Consider the following 20,381-nt stretch of genomic DNA (forward strand, 5'->3'; position numbering starts at 1 on the left):
TGGGAGGAGACCCCGGGGAAGACCCAGAATAGGTGGAGAGATTATATCTCCACAATGGCCTGGAACGTCTCGGGACCCCAGTCAGAGGTGGTACAATGTGGCCCGGGGAAAGGTAGTCTGGGGTCCCCTGCTGGAAGCTGTTGCCCTGTGACCCGAACCCGGAATAGCGGTGAAGAGTGAGTGAGTATTAGTAAAGGGTAAAGTGCTGTGAGCTGGGTGCTAGTTACGTAAGCATAAACAGAAGAGAACGGTTCCTGTTGGGTTCAGCAGAGGCACTTACTAGTAAAACACTTAAAGGAGAAAATAGGGGGTAGGGGTAATAATTTGGTTTCTGTGTGGTTTTTAAAACACCACATACCCTCCAATTGCCCGCATAGTGTTACTGGATGGTCAAGAACTAAAATGCTATAACCTTTGTCAACCTTTTATCATTTGATGGGACAGAATGGAGAAAACAGCATGTAAAAAAAAAGGGTTGAAATTTTGTCAGTTTTTTTTGATATTTTTCTTAAAAATAGTATAAAGTTTTACAAGGTTTGCATGAATAAGGGTTAATATATAATATATAACATGGTCCCTAAAAGTTAGAAACAATGCATTGATCATTTTGATGGCTAACAAAGCCCATATCTACATATCACCGATATTTGCATTTTTCCGGTGGGTACCGAACATCAAGAGCTCACCACAGCCACACCCCCAGTGTTACAGTTGCAGACCACTTGATCTGAATATTTTATTGGCCCTAATTTTGAGAAATATATGTCTCTGAAACTCCCCTGAGGGGGGGAGGGTTTCAATACCTGGCCCATGGTCTGAGTCTTGTAATACACAGAAAAGGTTGAATAATTGAGTCAGTTTTCTTACAAAAGGATTTTGTTCAAAATACAGGAATATTTTGAAATAAATATAATATTTGTGATAGAAAAATCAGTTTGATAGCATTTATCCTCCGAAGTAATGATATTGGCAGAGTTTTCCAAAACTGAATTTTGTTTCTAAGTTGATCCAGCTCGCAGTGAAAAGTTGGACTGTATGAGAGAGTAGAATTGCTTTGTAACCTCACTGCCTAGATAAGTGAATTTGACAGTGGATACTTTAAAAGGGAATCTTGCTAGAGTCAGCCTTGGCGCATTCTCCTAAACAAATGAAAAGTTGGAGACAGGCTTTGATTTGTGTGAATTTGTGCTTTAGGATTTGTATACAAGAGCCTTACCCAATTTATAAACCTGTCACCCAAGTTAAATTGTGTAAGTACGTCAAACAAATATTCCCACTTTATCTGATCAAATGCCTTTTCCGCAACGAGAGTCAAAATAGCTCGATCATTATATATTTTTTCTGCTGATGTATAAAAAAATTTAAACAGTTGGTGTAGATTAGATGTTGAGCTTCTGTTGTTATAAGGCCAGTTTGGTCGCAGTGGATTCATGTATTAATTAAAGGATTTCATCTATTAGCTGGGATTTTTGCACATATTTTATAATCTATATAATAGAGACATTGGACGGTAGAGCCTACATTTAATTGATCTTTACCTTTTTTATGAAGAAACTGTGGTTGTTGCCTGAGTTAGTGTTGGTTGTAGGGTACCATCCATTTGAGTTCATTTATACATTCTATGAAGAAATGGTATAAAAATACTACAAAATTTTTTTGTAAACTTCAACCATCAAAGTAAGCCATCAGGACCGGGTGCTTTCCCACGTTTAAGGGATGCAATTGCCTTTTGTGTTTTCTGTAGAGTGGATATCAGTAATAAGCCTATCCAAATCTTGAGCAGAAATTTTAGATAGGTTGCAGTCGTCTAAAAACTTGTTCATGGCATTAGGATCAATATTACATTTTGAAGTGTACAAATTGGAATAAAATTGTAAGAACCTCATATTTATCTCCTTTGGTTTAATTATCATATTTCCTTGTCATCTCTAATTTATGAATGGTTTGATCTGCTTCTATTTTTCTAAGTTGATGAGCTAATAATGTGTGTTTTTTCTCCAAACTCAAAATATTTTTGTTTCGTAAACATAAAAGCTGATGTAATTTTCTTTGTGAGAAGTTAAGTTTGTATTTTAGATTGGGTTATTTTCCTGTGTAGGTCGGAGGTAGGTTTTAATGCATTTTCTCGATCTAATTGCTGTCCTTTTGTCTCTTTTTTCTTTTTTGGCAGCTTCATATAAGATTATACACCCTCTCAAATAGGCCTTAAAAGCACTCCCATAGGTGATTTCTGGAGTATCTTTTATTTCAAAGTATAACTTTATTTGATCCTCTATAAATTCACAGAACTCCTTTTCTGTCAATATTTGAGAATTTAGTCCCCAAGATCTTCTAGGTGGGTCCATACCTTCCAAATATAAACAAAATGTTAGCGGGCTGTGATCTGAAACTGAATGGAGCCAGTCGAGCGTCAATGAGAAAGTAATCAATTCTACTGTAAGAGGTGAAAAAAATGAGTAATCACTACCTGATGGATTGATAGAACGCCATAAATCTATTAAATTCATATTTTTGAGGTATGAATTCACACGAGTGAAAATGGAAATCAGATGTCTTTCCAATTTGTAATAAACAGGATTTGCTTCCATAGTGGTACAAACAATATGACTCCACCTAATTAAGAACACAAACCCACTGAACAACAGGTAAATAAATAAACTGCCTTAGAAAAGGTAAATAAGGAATTGAACGTGTTAGGCATTATGTCCATGTTCTTGGTCTGTTTGATAACTTCATGTCTCCTCTGGGACGCCATGATGCATACTGTTCTTTTGCTTACCACGCTACACAGACAAAACACAGTTTTACTTTTACACATACCGTGTACATACAACATGAACAGTTACCACATGTAAATGTTAACTGCAACATTTTTTAACCAGTCACAACTTAACAACATAACTTTACTGATCCACGCTAAGGGCAAGGGCCCACCCACGTGGGTACGGAGCTGAGGGCAGGTGGAAGAGGGAGGCAGAGCGCTAACTGTGTGATCAGCTTGCAAGCTCTAGTAGCAACTTTCTGTTTCGTGAAGGTTCTGTTAGAAAAATCTCATCAACATCAATCATACCAGAACCATAACGGTGCATCCATCAAACTCTGGAGTTCAGTTTTTGATGTTGTGTGAAAGATGCCTTCACTGTTGCCCAACAAGCGGCAGAACCTGAATGATAACTCAGAACTTTGTATATCCAGACAAACCTGGTGCTGTCAGGCAATGCAACATGCTGACAAACCTCAAACAGGAGTGTTTAACAAAGGAAAAGTGAATTTTTGTCTTTTTCAGGTGAAAGAAATGAAAAAGTAACACTTTCTCATCTCATTTATTTTAATTTATTAAAGTGTAACAAATAAACACTTTGGACTGATATCAGCACCCTTCTTTTCAGTCACTGCCATGGTCCATCCATCCATGGAGTCTGGCAGTTTGTTGATCTGTTGACCAGGTTTTGGTTCAGCGGTGATCACAGATCACAGGTGCATCGTTCCCCTCACTGTCATTCTCACCGTTAAGAAGGACACGCAAGTTCTCAGTAAGCTTTAAATCAGGTGCGGTTTAAGTCGGTCATCTCTGAGAGCTTTGCTGGCTGAGCAGCTGAGGACTTGAATGCATGTGATGTTGCATTCTCTCCGGCAGAAACATCATGACCTTCTTAATGATACAGACTTTTTCCGGAACCACTGCTTGAATAATGTATCTTCTGAAAAGTTGAGTTTAAGTCCATCTTCACCCTGAAAAGGCCTAACTACCTCATCTTTAATAATAGCAGCTCTTACCAGGAAGCCCCCTCCACTTTTTTGGTGTCTGGCTGGAAGTGGTGCTGTGTGTCCATGGGCCAGGTTCATCTGGTCCATCACAAATTCCATCTGTCCATAAAACCAATGAAACATCTGTCTTCAGATATTTTTGGGCTCAGTCTTGATGTTTCAGCTTGGACGTCCTGTTTAGGAGTTCATTTAGTCAAATGTCACAGGTCAAAGTAATTCCTGGAAGCGTCTCGGGCGTCATGATCCTGTACCGTGTAAACATGGGCGTGGTCTCGCCTTCGTTCCAGCGTACATCCCCTTAAATGAGTTTCGGTTTGTGCTTCTTACCCAGTGTGTGATGTGTCCTGACATGATATCTGTCAACATCTGTGACACCTGTCTGCAGTCTGGTCAGTGGTCAGTCAGAGCTGATTGTCAGTGCCCCCAAACCGTGTCCACCCGCACCCACGTGTCCTGCTGGCAATGTGATGGGACAATGTGTCTAATCAGTCTGGACAGATGGAGAGCACCCCCCCCGAGACATAAAATCTTATTTAAAAGAAGAGACAGAGGGAAAGGAGTGTGTGATGTCATAAAGTCTGAATGAACACATGAAGACAGGTACTTTTGTTTTTATGAATTAGAAATATTCCAAGAGTGCACTGGCTCAAACAAACATGGATTTCATGCACCAGAAGGTCAGAGGTCACAGTGAGAGTGTTTAGGCTCAGCGGTGATACAGGATCTGGGAGGGGGATTATTCCCTACATCATGGTTAACTTAGCCTGGACATGGGGTTAAGTGAATGTGTGAGGATTTACACCGAGCTGTTGGATCCAGAATGCCAGGTGTCTATTTGATCATCAATTCAAAGCCATCATGACCTAAACCCCAAACCACCAGTTATAATGGTGCAAAATATGCATCTTATTTCTCAGAGGAGATGTTTGAAGTCCTCTGATGGCTGTGACAGTGAAAAATCTGAAGACAACAACAAGGCAGCACACATACGCGATGCAGCGACTGAGCTCACCTAGCAAAGAACTGCCTGAGTGTAAATCATTAATATATTAAATTAAAATGTTCCTAGTAGGATTTAGTCTATGCTAAATGGTTATGTTCTTTAAATGTCTGGTTGTCTGACTGTGTTCTTCTCACAGCCTACATTTTGATCAGATAGATGAAATCCAATAGCCTGCAAAAGGACGTGGGTCCAGGTGGAAATGGCTCACAAGAACATTCATTTATTTGCTCCATCAGCATCGTGAGTAGGGCAACCTAATCCAGTGGTGTCCAAAGACATTCAAGAAAGGGCCAGCAGGTGATTTCACTGATGAACATCACTTCATCAGTGCTCGAGGGGAGCTCTACCACCCCCTTCATCCCTCTAGGGGAGCTCCACCACCCCCTTCACTCCTCTAGGGGAGCGCCACCAACCCCTTCATCCCTGGAGGGGAGCTTCACCACCTCCTTCATGCCTCGAGGGGAGCTTCACCACCTCCTTCATGCCTCGAGGGGAGCTCCACCACCCCTTCATGCCTCGAGAGGAGCTCCACCACCCCCTTCATGCCTCGAAGGGAGCTCCACCACCCCTTTCATCCCTCGAAGGAAGCTTCACCACCCCTTCATGCCTCAAGGGGAGCTCCACCACCCCCTTCATGCCTCGAGGGGAGCTCCACCACCCCCTTCACTCCTCTAGGGGAGCTCCACCACCCCTTCATGCCTCGAGGGGAGCTCCACCACCCCCTTCAAGCCTCGAGGGGAGCTCCACCACCCCTTCATGCCTCGAGGGGAGCTCCACCACCCCCTTCACGCCTCAAGGGGAGCTCCACCACCCCCTTCAAGCCTCGAGGGGAGCTCCACCACCCCCTTCATCCCTCTAGCGGACCTCCACCACCCCTTTCACACCCTAATAACCCCAGCTACCATGGACAAGTGTGTCCAGCCCGTTGTCCATGCGTGCACACGGATCCGCAGTTGAGTCTCGTTTTTTGGACTTGCTTGGCCGCTTCCAGATGTGCGACCTCTCTCCGATCATCTCCACTGTTTTGGTGTGCTCCCGGAGCAGATCCTCAGTTTAGTGTCAAATCACCCACAATGTAGTTTCACCCGCCGTCAACCCCTCACAAAGTTCTCTCATGATTCTCACACTTCATGAGTCACTGAGACTACAATCAGATGGCTTTGTGATGCTGGTGAACGCTGTCTAAGTACCTTTGTTGCCTTGCCAACTTTGAACTCTTCAAAATTCAAGCAACACGCGAGTGACACACTGTGACTCTGCGAGGGGATGGCGCCACCCAGCGAATCTAACGTGAAATCCCTCACAAGTGCAGTTCACAAGCTGTCGTGACCCAGTGAGGACCCTAAGCAACAGGCCGCTCATAGGTTGAGCCGCCCACATGTGTCTGACTCTTACATATCAGATACACGATGTAAACATGAACATGAGAACACACGTGCACATACATAGGCACGTGTACTATATGCAGCTAAACACTCTCAGGTAACAACAGAAGTACACCTGCAGATCCACACAGACATCAGAGTGTCAGGGCCTTTATATACACACACACAGCACCACACACACACACACAGTTGTGGTTGTACTGCTCCAGCTGTGTGCCTGGAGGTCAAGGTGTCATTTGTGAGTTCTGACTCACTCCCCCCCAAAAGGCATAAACACGGAGTCAAATTTTGATATGCATTTTATTAAACAGCTGCTGATGTTTCATCAAATAATTATTTGAACACAATCAAATAATTTGATTGTGTTCAAATAAATAATTATCTTTACAACAGTCTTTACTTTCTTTGTTGCTGTTGTTCGTTGGCCAGAAGAATTTAACTGTGTGTGTTGTGTGTGTTGTGTGTGTGTGTGGGTGTGTGTGTGTGTGTGTGTGTGTGTGTGTGTGTGTTGTGTGTGTGTGTGGTGTGTGTGTGTGTGTGTGTGTGTGTGTGTGTGTGTGTAAATGTGTTGTTTTAGTGGTTTTATTCTTTTATCTGTGTTTGGTTTTTGTTGGATTTTCTGTCATGAAATGTGTTTTATAGATAAATGTGGCTTGACTCACACACACACTCACTCGGTCACAATAGTAAAATATTTGTGCACGTGCACTGCTTGCTGAGGCTCCTGAGGCTGTGATTCGATTAAAAAAAAGGCTTGTTTATTTTTATATTTGTTTGTTTGTTGTGTAATCTTGCATCTGTTGTTGTGTTTGTTGGTTCTCCTTCATTAACAACACACGAACTGATTGCTGTCTGCCCTTCCCTGATTGGCTCTTTATGTATTGTTTTGTTTTTTTTCCCCGTTGTCATCATAGTATCCAAGAGGTCATGAGGTCAAGTGTTGTAACAAAAGTGAAAAGTAACAACTGGAAGACAAAGAAATAAAAAGGACTTTGAAGATTTTAATTGGTGTCAAATTGTCTCTTTGATTTTGCATTGTTTCACACTGTTTTCCTTTATTTTGAAGGGCTGATTTTTATGGGATGTTACTGTTGATTCTGAGTTACTATAATTCCTGCAGCTGCATGATGAGCTGTAATGAAACACAAAAAAAAAATCACTGTTTGTTTTCACAGTTTGGTTATTCGTGCTGTTTCTCGTCTGCATGGCGTTCTGTGCACGCTGTTATTCTACTGTCAAGACTCAGACTGAACGTTATCCACAGACGTCAGTTTGACATGAGAATCATCTTTTGTTTTGGGGGCTGGTCCCGTTTCCTGGGCGTCGGGCTGCAAGATGAATCCTGCCGTTGAAGAAGGTAGGGGCGGAGATCTGTATTATTAATAATACAGATCAGAAGATCATCCCGTCTTACCTTTAACGATAAGGAAGGAGCAGTGCGTGTGGAAGGAGGCATGCGGAGAAAAGCCACATAGCTTACCGCTATGCTCAGCTGGTCCTGTGCACCTGTATAGCTGATCCTTACAGAAAAGGGTGGAGCTGGAATTAGTTGTGGGTGTGCCACCATCATGTATGGACCCAGACAGTTGCAGTTTTGGGTCACTGACTCTCTTAAATTGCTTTTGGGGTTTTTTGTGCATGCAGTTGCTCTATACATTCCAAAGGAAACACTGAGGATGCACACCGAGACAGAACGATCGATAGATCAAAGTGTGCGGGGCATGAGCGAGGTACTCCATACCCAAGAAAACCCCAACACCATGCGTGTCTGTTTTATTGGTTGAACAAGCAACGGAAATCCCTGCAGACAAAGTTCAACCACCTGAGAGAAATGTACAAACCGCCAGCAGAATTTGAGACAAGCAAAGCGAGTACCTGCACCAGCGCACCAACATCCCAGCAGCTTGATCAACCTGCAGGACAGCCGTCGTGGCAGCTCCAATTTGAAAGGAGTGAGGCTTTATAGGTTTGCAGAAACCCACATTCCGTAGGCACAGAGGCTTCACTGTTTGGTGAACCCTGACATGAAATGGCTCTCAGGTGTCAAATACAGTAGAAACGCTGTGCTTGTGGTTGAACACTGTAATATACCACCGCAGCAGAACGATGAACTTATTAATGCATGGAGCGTGGGTAGCCCTGTGATGTCAGTCGCCTGAACACGCCCCTCTCCTCGAGTCTATAAAACCATATGGTTCAGTACTGCACGGTAGGTCGCCCAAGGATTTATTCATTGCGGACATGCAGTTACCTAATGCTGAAGCTGCTGTTAGCGCACCGTCATTCAATCCGACGAGAATTCCATGCAGCGGGAATACTGCAAGAGAGACGTCTGAGGAGATGTGTTAGGACATTTACGCCGCACAGCACGCCAGATTACACCAGGTGTTTGGAATAAAATGCTCCACACAGACACACAGCCTCCACGACCAGCCGCCTCGAGTGGCCTCTGTGCCAAAAACACAATGAGAGGGGAAGTCACCGGGCACAGCTACTGCCACTCCAAGTGTGCCATGCCCCAAAACTCAATGAACTCTGTAGCTTAAACCATCTAAACTAAGAAGTTGGGAGAAATATCCTGTGGTCAGTGGGTATGGAGCAGGACTGTCGATAGAGACCACAACCATTCTATTTTCTATTGAATCTTTTATGTCTTTATTGTTTATTTATCACTAAATGATGAACACGTTTAAGGCCGCTGTAAAGGTGCACATAACAACACTGAGTGATATGAGAAAGTGCTGTTTTGGAGCCAGCCCCAAGTGGCCAGTCAATGAACTGCACTTCCAGGCTGGTTTCATCTGACACAATCGAAGTTTGCTGCTTGGGCATATCAGCCGACTGGAGATGCAGCGAGCAGGCTTAGAAAAGGTGGACTTGGCAACTCGCCCAGGGCCACAGGCAGAGCATAACTTCTGGTGTTGGAGAGCAGCTCTGTGAGTCTGACTCTCTATACTCACAGTGATCAAAGGGAATAATGTGATTATTAACCATCAGATGACAAAGTAAAACCTCTTAAATCATTCTAAAGTCAGTTGGAAGCAGAAACAAGGCGATATTCGGTGAGTCGCTACTGACGCTCCAAAAATGACACATGCACAGTGAAGGCGGGGGGGGGGGGGGGGTCTGTTCAGTCAGTGCCGCTGCAGATTCTTTCATCTTAAAAGATTTTAAAAGCCCTTTGTTTTTTACTTCTGATGTTCCCACTGAGGCTGTTGTTTCATGAATACTGTTTCCTGGTTAGGCTGATGCACATGCGGTGACTCGACCTTTGACCTTTGCACCTGCTGACATACAGGAGCAGCTTTGTGAGCATCCTGGAAGTTCAGCCTGACTACAAACAAGTTTGTTGTTTGTGTGTGTGTGTGTTGTGTTATGTCGGTGCAGTGGGACACACCCCCACAGCGCCTCAATAACCACTTCACTATGATCACAGCTTTAACTTCACACACGGACATTTCTACTTTAGATTTTCTTCACATCACAAAACAATCACAGAAAACTAAATTGACAAATAAACAAAAAAATATCAGGCTCTCTGTGTGAATGTGTGTGTGGTGTGCGTGTGTGGTGTGTGTGTGGTGTGGTGTGTGCATACTTGTTTGTTTACTTATGTGACCAACAGTTTCAGAGAACTGTGCTGCAGGAGGTGTGGTCATAGAGCTCTGCTCTCTTACCCCTGCTTTCTGTAGAGGTGTGGTCAGCCATGCTCTCTGCAGGAGGTGTGGTCAGCCCTGTTATCTGTAGGAGGTGTGGTCAGCCATGCTCTCTGCAGGAGGTGTGGTCAGCCATGCTCTCTGCAGGAGGTGTGGTCAGCCCTGTTATCTGTAGGAGGTGTGGTCAGCCCTGTTATCTGTAGGAGGTGTGGTCAGCCCTGTTATCTGTAGGATGTGTGGTAAGTCCTGCTCTCTGTAGAAGGTGTGGTCAGCCTATTATCTGTAAGATGTGTGGTCAGCCCTGTTATCTGTAGGAGGTGTGGTCAGCCATGCTCTCTGCAGGAGGTGTGGTCAGCCATGCTCCCTGCAGGAGGTGTGGTCAGCCTGTTATCTCTAGGATGTGTGGTCAGCCCTGCTCTCTGTAGAAGGTGTGGTCAGCCGTGCTCTCTGTAGGAGGCATGGTCAGCCCTGTTATCTGTAGGATGTGTGGTCAGCCCTGTTATCTGTAAGATGTGTGGTAAGCCCTGCTCTCTGTAGAAGGTGTGGTCAGCCCTGTTATCTGTAGGATGTGTGGTAAGTCCTGCTCTCTGTAGGAGGTGTGGTCAGCCCTGTTATCTGTAGATGTGTGGTCAGCCCTGCTCTCTGTAGAAGGTGTGGTCAGCCCTGTTATCTGTAGGATGTGTGGTCAGCCCTGTTATCTGTAAGATGTGTGGTCAGCCCTGTTATCTGTAGGATGTGTGGTCAGCCCTGTTATCTGTAAGATGTGTGGTAAGTCCTGCTCTCTGTAGAAGGGTGTGGTGCAACCCTGTTATCTGTAGGAGGGGTGGTCAGCCCTGTTATCTGTAGATGTGTGGTAAGTCCTGCTCTCTGTAGAAGGTGTGGTCAACCCTGTTATCTGTAGGATGTGTGGTCAGCCCTGTTATCTGTAAGATGTGTGGTCAGCCCTGTTATCTGTAGAAGGTGTGGTCAGCCCTGCTCTCTGTAGAAGGTGTGGTCAGCCCTGTTATCTGTAGGATGTGTGGTCAGCCCTGCTCTCTGTAGAAGGTGTGTCAGCCCTATTATCTGTAAGATGTGTGGTCAGCCCTGTTATCTGTAGGAGGTGTGGTCAGCCATGCTCTGTTATCTGTAGGATGTGTGGTAAGTCCTGCTCTCTGTAGAAGGTGTGGTCAGCCCTATTATCTGTAAGATGTGTGGTCAGCCCTGTTATCTGTAGGAGGTGTGGTCAGCCATGCTCTCTGCAGGAGGTGTGGTCAGTCATGCTCCCTGCAGGAGGTGTGGTCAGCCCTGTTATCTCTAGGATGGTGGGTCAGCCCTGCTCTCTGTAGAAGGTGTGGTCAGCCGTGCTCTCTGTAGGAGGCATGGTCAGCCCTGTTATCTGTAGGATGTGTGGTAAGTCCTGCTCTCTGTAGGAGGCATGGTCAGCCCTGTTATCTGTAGGATGTGTGGTAAGTTCCTGCTCTCTGTAGAAGGTGTGGGTCAGCCCTGTTATCTGTAGGATGTTGGGTAAGTCCTGCTCTCTGTAGAAGGTGTGGTCAGCCCTGTTATCTGTAGGATGTGTGGTCAGCCCTGTTATCTGTAAGATGTGTGGTAGTCCTGCTCTCTGTAGAAGGGTGTGGTCAAGCCCGTTATCTGTAGGATGTGTGGTAAGTCCTGCTCTCTGTAGAAGGTGTGGTCAGCCCTGTTTATCTGTAAGAGTGTGGTCAGCCCTGCTCTCTGTAGGAAGTGTGGTCAGCCCTGGTTAGCTGTAGGATGTGTGTCACCCTGTTATCTGTAAGATGTGTGGTCAGCCCTGTTATCTGTAGGATGTGTGGTCAGCCCTGTTATCTGTAAGATGTGTGGTCAGCCCTGTTATCTGTAGGATGTGTGGTCAGCCCTTTTATCTTTAAGATTTGGTAAGTCCTGCTCTCTGTAGAAGGGGTGGTCAACCCTGTTATCTGTAGGAGGTGTGGGCAGCCCTGTTAGCTGGAGGATGTGTGGTCAGTCCTGCTCTCTGTAGAAGGTTGTGTTCAACCCTGTTATCTGTAGGATTGTGTGGTCAGCCCTGTTATCTTTAAGATGTGTGGTCAGCCCTGTTATCTGTAGAAGGTGGTGGTCACCCTGCTCTCTGTAGAAGTGTGGTCACCCTGTTATCTGTAAGATGTGTGGTTCAGCCTGCTCTCTGTAGAAGGTGTGGTCAGCCCTGTTATCTGTAAGATTGTGGTCAGCCCTGTTATCTGTAGGATGTGTGGTCAGCCCTGTTATCTGTAGATGTGTGGTCAGCCTTGCTCTCTGTAGAAGGTTGGTCAGCCCTTTATCTGTAAGATGTGTGTCAGCCCTGCTCTCTGTAGAGGTGTGGTCAGCCCTGTTATCTGTAAGATGTGTGGTCAGCCCTGTTTCTCTGTAAGATGTGTGGTAAGGTCCTGCTCTCTGTAGAAGGTGTGGTCAGCCCTGTTATCTGTAGAAGGTGTGGTCAGCCCTGCTCTCTGTAGAAGGTGTGGTCAGCCCTGTTATCTGTAAGATGTGTGGTAAGTTCCTGCTCATCTGTAGAAGTGTGGTCAGCCCTGTTATCTGTAGAAGGTGTGGGTCAGCCCTGCTCTCTGTAGGATGTTTGTGTCAGCCCTGTTACTGTAAGATGTGTGGTAGTCCTGCTCTCCTGTAGAAGGTGTGGTCAGCCCTGTTATCTGTATGATGTGTGGTCAGCCCTCTTATCTGTAGATGTGTGGTCAGCCCTGTTATCTTAGGATGTGTGGTCAGCCCTGTTATCTGTAAGATGTGTGGTAAGCACTGCTCTCTGTAGAAGGTTGGGTCAACCCTGTTATCTGTAGAGGTGTGGTCAGCCCTGCTCTCTGTAGGAGGTGTGGTCAACCCTGTTATCTGTAGGATGTGTGGTAAGTCCTGCTCTCTGTAGAAGGTGTGTTCAACCCTTTATCTGTAGGATTGTGGTAAATCCTGCTCTCTGTAGAAGGTGTGGTCAGCCCTGTTATCTGTAGGGAGGTGTGGTCAGCCCTGTTATCTGTAGGATGTGTGGTCAGCCTGCTCTCTTAGGATGTGTGTCAGCCCTGTTATCTGTAAGATTTGTGGTCAGCCCTGTTATCTGTAGGATGTGTGGTCAGCCCTGTTATCTGTAAGATGTGTGGTAATTCCGCTCTCTGGTAAAGGTGTGTCACCCGTGTTATCTGTAGGAGGGGTGGTCAGCCCTGCTCTCTGTAGGAGGTGTGGTCAACCCTGTTATCTGTAGGATTGGTGGTAAGTCCTGCTCTCTGTAGAAGGTGTGGTCAACCCTGTTATCTGTAGGAGTGTGGTAAATCCTGCTCTCGGTAGAAGGTGTGGTCAGCCCTGCTCTCTGTAGAAGGTGTGGTCAGCCCTGCACTCTGTAGGAAGGTGTGGTCAGCCCCACTGTCTGTAGGAGTTGTGGTCGACCCTGCACTCTGTAGCAGGTTTGGTCAGCACTGCTCTCTATAGGAGGTGTGGTCAGGCCTGCTCTATGTTGGAGGCATGGTCAGCCCTTGTATCTGTAGGAGGTGTGGTCAGGCCTGCTCTATGTTGGAGGCGTGGTCAGCCCTTGTATCTGTAGGAGGCATGGTCAGACCTGATATCTGCAGGTTTTGTGGTCAGCCCTGCACTCTGTAGAAGGTGTGGTCAGCCCTACTTTCTGTAGGACGTGTGATCAGCCCTGCTCCTCTGAAGGAGGTGTTGTCAGACCTGTTCTCTGTAGGAGGTGTGGGGGAGACATGTTATCTGTAGGAGGCGTGGTCAGGACTGCTCTCTGTACGAGGTGTTGTCAGCCCTGCACTCAATAGGAGGTGTTGTCAGCCCTGCACTCAATAGGAGGTGTGTTCAGCCCTGTTATCTGTAGGAGGTGTGGTAAGCCCTGTTATCTACAGGAGATTGTGGTCAGCCCTGCACTCTGTAGTAGGTGTGGTCAGCCATGTTATCTGTAGGAGATGTGTTCAGCCCTGCACTCTGTAGGAGGTGTGGTCAGCCATGTTGTCTGTAGGATGCGTGGTCAGGCCTGCACTCTGTTGGAGTTTGGTCAGCCCTGTTCTCTGGGGAAAGTGTGGTCAGCCCTGCACTCTGTAGGAGGCGTGGTCAGCCCTGCACTCTGTAGGAGGTGTGGTCAGCCCTACTGTCTGTAGGAGGTGTGGTCAGCCCTGCTCTCTGTAGGAGGTGTGGTCAGCCGTGCTCTCTGTAGGAGGTGTGGTCAGCCCTGCTCTCTGTAGGAGGTGTGGTCAGCCCTGTATCTGTATGAGGCGTGGTCAGCCCTGTTATCTGTAGGATGTGTGGTAAGTCCTGCTCTCTGTAAATGTGTGGTCAGCCCTGCACTCTGTAGGAGGTGTGGTCAGCCTGCTCTCTGTAGGGGGGTGTGGTCACCCTGTTATCTGTAGGATGTGTGGTAAGTCCTGCTCTCTGTAGAAGGTGTGGTCAGGCCTGCACTCTGTTTGGAGTTTGGTCAGCCCTGTTCTCTGGGGAAAGTGTGGTCAGCCCTGCACTCTGTAGAGGCGTGGTCAGCCCTGCACTCTGTAGGAGGTGTGGTCAGCCCTACTGTCTGTAGGAGGTGTGGTCAGCCCTGCTCTCTGTAGGGAGGTGTGGTCAGCCGTGCTCTCTGTAGGTAGGTGGGTCAGCCCTGTATTCTGTAGGAGGCGTGGTCAGCCCTGTTATCTGTAGGATGTGTGGTAAGTCCTGCTCTCTGTAGAATGTGTGGTCCCCCTGCACTCTGTAGGAGGTGTGGTCAAGCCCTGCTCTCTGTAGGAGGTGTGGTCAACCCTGTTATCTGTAGGTGTGTGGTAAGTCCTGCTCTCTGTAGGAAGGTGTGGTCAAGCCCTACACTCGTAGGAGGTGTGGTCAGCCCTGCTCTCTGAAGGAGGTGTTGTCAGACCTGTTCTCTGTAGGAGGTGTGTTCAGCCCTGTTATCTGTCCGGAGGTTTGGTCAGCCCTGCACTCTGTCGGAGGTGTGGTCAGCACTTTTCTCTGTAGGAGGTGTGGTCAGCCCTGCATTCTGTCGCAGGTGTGGTCAGCACTTTTCTCTGTAGGAGGTGTGGTCAGCCCTGCACTCTGTAGGAGGTGTGGTCAACCCTGTGTTCTGTAGGAGGCTTGGTTAGACCTGTTATCTTAGGAGTTGTGCTTAGCCCTGTATTCTGCACGAGGTGTGGTCAGCCCTGCACTGTGTAGGAGGTGTGGTCAGCCATGTTATCTTTGGATGCGTGGTCAAGCCTGCACTCTGTAGGAGATGTGGTCAGCCATGTTATCTGTAGGAGGTGTGGTCATCCTTGTTATCTGTCGGATGCGTGGTCAGCCCTGCACTCTGTAGGAGGTGTGGTTTAGCCCTGCACTCTGTAGAAGGTGTGGTCAGCCCTACTGTCTGTAGGAGGTGTTGTCAGCCCTACTGTCTGTAGGAGGTGTGGTTAGCCCTGCCTCTGTAGGAGGTGTGGTCAGCCTATTGTCTGTAGGAGGTGTGGTCAGCCCTGCACTCTGTAGGAGTTGTGGTCAATCCTGCTCTCTGTACGAGGTGTGGTCAGCCTGATTTCTGTAGGAGTTGTGGTCAATCCTGCTCTCTGTACGAGGTGTGGTCAGCCCTGCACTCTGTAGGAGGTGTGGTCAGCCCTGCTTTCTGTAGGAGGTGTGTTCAGCCCTGTACTCTGTAGGAGGTGTGGTCAGCCCTGCTTTCTGTAGGAGGTGTGTTCAGCCATGTACTCTGTAGGAGGTGTGGTCAGCCCTGCACTCTGTAGGAGGTGTGGTCAGCCCTGCTTTCTGTAGGAGGTGTGTTCAGCCCTGTACTCTGTAGGAGGTGTGGTCAGCCCTGCACTCTGTAGGGGTGTGGTCAGCCCTGCACTCTGTAGGAGGTGTTGTCAGCCCTGCACTCTGTAGGAGGTGTGGTCAGCCCTGCACTCTGTAGGAGGTGTTGTCAGCCCTGTACTCTGTAGGAGGTGTGGTCAGCCCTGCACTCTGTAGGAGGTTGTGGTCAGCCCTGTTATTTGTAGGATGTGTTGTAAGTCCTGCTCTCTGTAGAAGGTGTGGTCAGCCCTGCACTCTGTAGGAGGTGTGGTCAACCCTGTACTCTGTAGGAGGTGTTGTCAGCCCTGCACTCTGTAGGAGCTGGTGGTCAGCCCTGCACTCTGTAGGGGGTGTGGTCAGCCCTGTACTCTGTAGGAGGTGTTGTCAGCCCTGCACTCTGTAGGAGGTGTGTCAGCCCTGCTCTCTGTAGAAGGTGTGGTCAGCCCTGCACTCTGTAGGAGGTGTGGTCAGCCCTGTACTCTGTAGGAGGTGTTGTCAGCCCTGCACTCTGTAGGAGGTGTGGTCAGCCCTGCACTCTGTAGGAGGTGTTGTCAGCCCTGCACTCTGTAGGAGGTGTGGTCAGCCCTGTACTCTGTAGGAGGTGTTGTCAGCCCTGCACTCTGTAGGAGGTGTGGTCAGCCCTGCACTCTGTAGGAGGTGTTGTCAGCCCTGTACTCTGTAGGAGGTGTGGTCAGCCCTGCACTCTGTAGGAGTGTGGTCAGCCCTGCACTCTGTAGGAGTTGTGGTCAATCCTGCTCTCTGTACGAGGTGTGGGTCAGCCCTGCACTCTGTAGGAGGTGTGGTCAGCCCTGCTTTCTGTAGGAGGTGTGTTCAGCCCTGTACTGTGTAGAGGTGTGGTCAGCCTTGCACTCTGTAGGAGGTGTGGTCAGCCCTGCTTTCTGTAGGAGGTGTGTTCAGCCCTGTACTCTGTAGGAGGTGTGGTCAGCCCTGCACTCTGTAGGGGGTGTGGTGAGCCCTGCACTCTGTAGGAGGTGTTGTCAGCCCTGCACTCTGTAGGGGGTGTGGTCAGCCCTGCACTCTGTAGGAGGTGTGGTCAGCCCTGTACTCTGTAGGAGGTGTGGTCAGCCCTGCTTTCTGTAGGAGGTGTGTTCAGCCCTGTACTCTGTAGGAGGTGTGGTCAGCCCTGTACTCTGTAGGAGGTGTGGCCAGCCCTGTACTGTGTAGGAGGTGTGGTCAGCCTTGCACTCTGTAGGAGGTGTGGTCAGCCCTGCTTTCTGTAGGAGGTGTGTTCAGCCCTGTACTCTGTAGGAGGTGTGGTCAGCCCTGTCAGCTGCCTCTGGGGTCCCACCTACCAACAAAGATAAGTAGGACTCCTTCTTCAGCTTGATGGCATCCCTTACTTCCGGCGTCCACCACCAGGTTTGGGGATTGCCACCACGACAGGCACCAGAGACCTTGCGACCACAGCAACAAGCGGCCACATCAACAGTGGAGGTGGAGAACATGGTCCACTCGGACTCCATGTCTCCAACCTCCCTCGGGATCTGGGAGAAGCTCTCCCGGAGGTGGGAGTTGAAGACCTCGCTGACAGAGGGTTCCGCCAGTCATTCCCAGCAGACCCTCATGATACTTTGGGCCTGCAAGGTCTGACCGGCTTCCTCCCCTCCCAGTGGATCCAACTCACCACCAGGTGGTGATCGGTCGACAGCTCTGCCCCTCTCTTCACTCGGTGTCTGAGACAGGTGGCCAAAGGTCAGATGATACGACTACAAAGTCGATCATCGACCTCTGGCTCAGGTGTCCTGGTGCCACGTGCACTTATGGACACCCTTGTGCTCGAACATGGTGTTCATACTCCCCCTATAGCTGCCACCTTATCGTGGTGGGGGAGTTTGCGTACCCAGATGATCCTAGGAGCTATGTTGTCGGGGGCTTTGTGCCTCTTGTAGGGTCTCCCAAGGCAAACAGGTCCTAGGTGACGGGTCAGACTAAGGGCAGTTCAGAACCTCCATGACCAGTAAAAGATCAAGGACCGAGATGTCGCCCGGTATGGTGGAGCCGGGGCCCCACCCTGGAGCCAGGCCTAGTGTTGGGGCTCGCGCGCAAGCGCCTGGTGGTCGGGCCTTAGCCCATGGGGCCCGGCTGGGCTCGGCCCGAAAGAGTGACGTGGGCCCGCCCTCCTGTGGGTTCACCACCTGCAGAGGGGACCATGGGGGTCGGATGCAGAGCGGTTTGGATGGCGGTCGAGGGCGGGTGGCCCGGCGGCCCGGTGCATGCTCACAGCCCGTGGCTGTTGGGATGTGGAATGTCACCTTGCTGGGGGGGAAGGAGCCTGAGCTTGTGCGGGAGGTTGAGAGATACCGACTAGAGATAGTCGGGCTCACCTCCACGCACAGCTTGGGCTCTGGTACCCAACTCCTGGAGAGGGGCTGGATGCTTCATTTTTCTGGTGTTGCACATGGGGAGAGGCGGAGAGTTGGGGTTGCATTGCTTATTGCTCCCCAGCTCAGTTGCCATGTGTTGCGGTTCACTCCAGTGAATGAGAGGGTTGCGTCCCTACGCCTTCGGGTCGGGGACAGGTCTCTCACCGTTGTCTTGGCCTATGGGCCGAGCGGCAGTGTAGAGTACCCGACCTTCTTGGAGTCCCTGGGAGGGATACTAGATAGCGCTCCGACTGGGAACTCCATTGTTCTCCTGGGGGATTTCAACGCCCACGTGGGCGGCGACAGTGCGACCTGGAGGGGGGTGATCGGGAACCCGAGTGGGTTCAGATCGGGGAGGCCGATCTTAATTAATGACCTAATTAATTAATGACTCGTTTGGCGGAGGTACTTGCACTCGCTAGTTACTTTTTGTGTTTGAAATAGCACTAATGGCACTGTGTGTGGGCCTGTGAGGACTGGTGTCCTGTCCATGGTGACACTCCCTCACACTCAGTGTCTGCTGGGACAGACGCATTCCCATGTCACTCTTAATTGTAAAGAGCAGGCACAGAAAATTAATAAATGAATGATGACATCAAAATACTCACTTGCCTAATAATTATGCTGTGTGTGTGTGTGTGTGTGTGTGTGTGTGTGTGTGTGTGTGTGTGTGTGTGTGTGTGTGTGTGTGTGTGTGTGTGTGTGTGTGTGTGTGTGTGTGTGTGTGTGTAAACGTGTGTATTGATTATTGATCTGGAGCAGGGTTTTGATTGGAACGCATGTCTGTGGAGGTCCGTGAGGGAGTGAACCAGAACATTCTGCCGTTGTTCAGAGGTTGTATGAGAATGGAGGCTTGTTGGAATCAGAATCACAGAGAAGCTTCTGGTTGAAACGGGTCTGACCAGGGATTGTCTGTGGGTTCTGACCTTTCTATGGAATGTGTTGGGAACAGACATAGGTAAATGAGTGAAGAGAACCAGGGTAGGGCTGCGAGGAAAATAATGACCGGACTGGAAATCACTTCTTTTCACAGACAGGAGTCACTAGGTCATGGGTTAAAGTTCTCCGTCACCATGATGGATTTCTGTCATTTGGAAAATTTAACCACACATTTTATTTTTATTTATATATTAATAATAATAATAGCATCAACAACAAAAGTAATAATAACTAATAATGCTACAATACAATTTTAGAGAATCAGACAAAAAGAACCTGATAAAACAAAACACAACAGAAAAGGTCAAACCAACTAACAATGAACATAAATAAATATAGAAGTAAATAACTGTTTCCTGTGAACACCTAGTGACTCTTAAATCTCCACTTCATCCCTGTTTTATTTAAGTTTAATGACAATTTGTTTTGGTCAAACCACATCTAAGCTGTGTTTTTACACAAGAAAAAAATAAAATGCATTAAACTGCACATTTGTCTTTTTTCATGAAAATTTTATTTGTTTCAGAGGGCTTCATACCCATTAAAATTCACCAGAATATACAAAATTTAACTTGGTCTTTAAAAAATGTTCTGAGGTGGCACCCCCAGACCCCCCGGAATCAAGACTACACCCCACCCCCACCACCCTTTTATGTACCTTTATGTTCAAGTTTTGCATTCTTTTTGTGCTTTGTCTGTCTCTCATTAGAGGCTATTTAGAATAGATTTGTATACTGTATAATGTGTTTATTGTATTTATTGAGGAAAAAACAGTGTGTGCCGCCACTACACCACATTTTAGGGAATTTCTGGCATTGATTTTTGCCAGGAAAAAATTTCAGTCAGATGGAAATTTATTGCTTTAACCCATGCACTAGTTACCTCAGAAGGTACTTCAGAAATATAAAGTATGTTGAAGGACAGCATGCATCAGAACCATCCACCCATGAAGGTGTGATAAAAGATGAGGAGGAATCATAGTAATAGTGCTTCCACAGGAATAAGAAGGACAACGTCCTTCCACACAAAGAACGGACCTCAAAGTGCATGAGGTTTCCTCACGCACGTGCTGCTGTCTTGCAGGCCAGATGGTATTGGCACCGTGACACTGGAGGAGAAGGAACGCTTTGACGAGATCAAGGAGAGGCTTCGGATTCTCCTGGAAAACCAGATTACACACTTCAGGTTTGCACCGTGAACCACACCCACAAAGGACTAGTGTGCCACAAATAACTAATGACTCTGTATTCCACAGGTATTGCTTCCCATTCGGACGGCCAGAGGGGGCGCTCAAAGCAACACTATCATTGCTTGAAAGGGTAATTCATTTTCTTTACTGCTGCCAAGGAATTTCTTTTAGTGACTTTAAAATCTGCAACGTGCTGATGTTATTTCGTCCTGTCAGTGTGCTGTGCTGATGTTATTTCATCCTGTCAGTGTGCTGTGCTGATGTTATTTCATCTTATCAGTGTGCAGTGTTGATGTTGTTTCATCG

General features: G+C 47.8%; 1 protein-coding gene across 1 annotated transcript in view; it reads left to right on the forward strand.

The window, feature by feature from the left end:
* The window catches only part of LOC117507690 (calcium-dependent secretion activator 1-like), a 547,099-nt gene that overhangs the window by 293,184 nt on the left and 233,534 nt on the right, over positions 1 to 20,381 (forward strand). The window contains 2 exon segments of the mRNA XM_034167504.1: positions 19,970 to 20,071; positions 20,142 to 20,205. Of these exon segments, the coding sequence (XP_034023395.1) occupies positions 19,970 to 20,071; positions 20,142 to 20,205 (166 nt within the window).

Source organism: Thalassophryne amazonica, chromosome 3 (genome assembly GCF_902500255.1).
Source record: "Thalassophryne amazonica chromosome 3, fThaAma1.1, whole genome shotgun sequence".
Taxonomy (NCBI): Eukaryota; Metazoa; Chordata; class Actinopteri; order Batrachoidiformes; family Batrachoididae; genus Thalassophryne; species Thalassophryne amazonica.